The sequence below is a fragment of the Manduca sexta genome, chromosome 17 (genome assembly GCF_014839805.1).
Source record: "Manduca sexta isolate Smith_Timp_Sample1 chromosome 17, JHU_Msex_v1.0, whole genome shotgun sequence".
Lineage (NCBI taxonomy): Eukaryota > Metazoa > Arthropoda > Insecta > Lepidoptera > Sphingidae > Manduca > Manduca sexta.
Window position 1 is genome coordinate 297169 of NC_051131.1, and position 3075 is coordinate 300243.

Here is a 3075-nt window from a genome sequence, read left to right on the forward strand (position 1 = left end):
AAACTTATGTTAAATTCCATTGACAACCAAATTTTAATTTTAATTTAAAAAAATTATAACTAATACTTGCCCTAACCTAATTAATTATTTTCTTTTATTATTATACACATAAAAAAAAAAAAAAAAATTTGCATGTTAATAAATTTGACAAAAGTTGACTGATCAAAAATGACTAGTTAAGATTCTATACTGTACCAACTTTTTTGCAAATAAAGGATTTACTATTACTATTACTTCTATTGGTACTATTATATGAAGCTGAAGTGTTTGTTTGTTTGAACATGGTAATCTCGGGAACTACTGGTTCGAATTGTAAAATCATTTTAGTGTTGCATAGCGCATTTACCAAGGAAGGCTATAGGCTATATAACATTACGCCTTGATCAATAGGAGCGGAGCATCAAAAAAGATGTTGCAACAACTGAGAAAATTCATTCCTTTTGAGAACTTCCGTTAAATGCGCTTTGTAAACGCTTGAAGTTAGTGGATGGCGGAGTTGTTCCTCAATCTAGATTATTAATTTATTATTATAAAACAAAGTCTCCCAGTGCATCTGTCTGCCTGTCTGTACAGGATAAACTCAAAACCTACCTAACGGATTTAGATGAAATTTTATATGGAGATAGTTTGTACCTCTGAGAAGTGCATAGGCCATTTCTATCTCGGGAAAATATACAGCGGGATTTTTACCCCGACAAACTCTTTCACGCGGGAGAACCCGCAAGCAAAAACATAAATTACCCCAGTCACAGCTAGCTGTGTGACTTGTCTCACACTGAAATAAAGGATTTATGAATATTTCAGGCTTAAAATTTTATCTCAGATTAAGTTAAGTGAAAATATAAAAATCAATTACTTATTTCAAAACTTAACTATATTGAGATTTTGTTCTTAGGGACCATCGGTCTGTGCATTAACCAAATATTCCTCTTACAGCCGGCCTATAAAAACTGCTGTACTGAGACCATGACTATATCAATGACTTCCAAAGCTGACTGGACTGCAACCCACCTAACGAAAACTTGCAAATCTGGGACTCAACTTTTAGCTGTCATGAACAAAACAATAGGCATAATTACATGAACAATAGACTATTTAAATAAAAAAAGAAGTGCTGTTGTGACAAGATGGATGTGTGTTTTTATTTTCATCATTAACTTCAGCATCAAATTCAACATTATTCATTTTAATATCCATCATTGGCCTTTCTGGTCTTGGTGCAGTCGGTTGATTATACACACAGTCACAACAGTAGCTAATGAAATTTATAACTTGAAATTTCCTCTACACAGTCATTATAATGATATTTTCCTTTGTCTGAAGTAAAGTAATGCCGTTTATTTTTTGAATAATATATTTTCTTGTTAAAACACATGTTGATTGGATATTTTTTAAATTTGTTCAGCTATTAATGAGGGTAAATATATTTTATTTGTCAAGGCCTACAGACCATTTGGTCATGACCCACCAGTGTGTCGCTTCTCATAGTGTGGGAAATGCTAGACTATATTATTGAGTAATAAAATAAACATGATATTGGTTAAAAAAAAAGATAACAACATCCACACTGAGAACTGGAGCCAAAATGGTTTCAAATATTGGCCATATGCCAATTTATAATTTGTCTTGTTTGAGGGAAAGTTGCTGAATCCATTTTATGGACTATTAATTGTTTTAGCTTTCATGAGACATATTGGATTTCCATTTTTATCATTCCTTTGCTTATTTATGTAATTTATCCTACTAATGAAGAAGTTTGGATATTGTTAAAAAAAAAAAATAAACTCTTAAAATAAAATAAATTTATGGGTTTTATTGTGGTTTTTATGTTATAATTTTATCCCAACATTTCCAAGACTTTTCAGCCTTCTGATTGGGTTATAGATTCGCATTGGGGAAAAACATTTTGGGAAATCTGTGAAGAAGCTTTGGAGTTTCATACAAAGTTTTATACAACTCGCGGTCTACAAACCAGACAATTTAGACCACTATATTTACAAATATCATGAAGTTTACCGACTATATTATGTCTTATGTGATAGATATACCATCCAAAAAAAAATTATTAACGAGATATCTTCCTGCAGGATGAGTTTATACATAGCTGATAATCCTATATTAAACCACATACACTATATGAAATATATTTATATGTATAATAATAAGTACAGCTTCAAATTATTTCATATTTACATCTAGTAAGATACATGTGTATAGAATAAAAAATATACTTTGAAATATAAGGTAACGGGTTAAAGTGTCAGTAGTGTGAAATGAATATAGTAAGTTACTCAATATAAAAAGCTAATACACAGTTTGTTTGTTAGACTGTTTCAGAAAGTGACAACAAGTATTGCACCAGAAATGCCGTAAATAACATTACGTCACGAAATGCAAGAGAGGGACCTGCCAACATGATAAAGAAAAGTCACTCACCCCTGCTCTTCAAGACTATCTTCGAGTTCCGCACATTTCACTTCGATCTTCCTCTTCCTCTCATGGTCCAAGATTTCTCGGTTAGGTTGTTTATTAGAAGCAGAATCTAATTTGGCTATTTCTTCTTCAGTCCGGTAGTTTACAGAATCTTTGGTTTTGCGCACCGTTGCCCAGTTTCGCTGTACATAGCCATTGGTGCCAGAGCCTCGGGGCGTCGTCAATCCGATACCATTATACATTCTGTCGGTTATTTACCTAAAATCATAAATCAATTTTTAGTATGCAATCTAGCAAATAGCAAGTGCAACCATACCACGCAAAAGTATGAACCTACTTCATAGAGTTGTGTTATACTTGAAATATAGAAATCACACGCATTAAACAACATTTAGGTCAACCATATAAACAACTTACCATTTACAAGAACCGCGTAATTAAATTTTTATCCACTAAACACACGACACGACCATCTTGGTTGATTTTGACTTTATTTATGGCCGACCGGTAGTTTATGTTTGTCTATGTATAATTGCGTTCAAAATTGATTCTAGATGTTATTCTCGTATTAAAAATCACCTAGTTATGACAAACTGGTTGTCAGTTCAGCTTGACATTACATGTGTTTAGTCTGTGCCACCT

At 32.6% G+C, this 3075-nt stretch overlaps 1 protein-coding gene across 5 annotated transcripts in view; it reads right to left on the reverse strand.

Moving 5' to 3' along the window:
• Nucleotides 1-2996, reverse strand: part of LOC115443078 (serine/arginine repetitive matrix protein 2) — a 27657-nt gene extending 24661 nt beyond the window's left edge. For all 5 annotated transcript variants that reach the window (XM_037439780.1, XM_037439779.1, XM_037439778.1 and 2 more), the window contains exons 1-2: nucleotides 2851-2996; nucleotides 2437-2691 (exon numbers count right to left, since the gene is read on the reverse strand). In XM_037439780.1, the coding sequence (XP_037295677.1) occupies nucleotides 2437-2675 (239 nt within the window). In that variant the 5' untranslated portion in view covers nucleotides 2676-2691; nucleotides 2851-2996. The remainder of the gene's footprint in view (nucleotides 1-2436; nucleotides 2692-2850) is intronic.
• Between the last annotated feature and the right edge of the window lie 79 nt (nucleotides 2997-3075).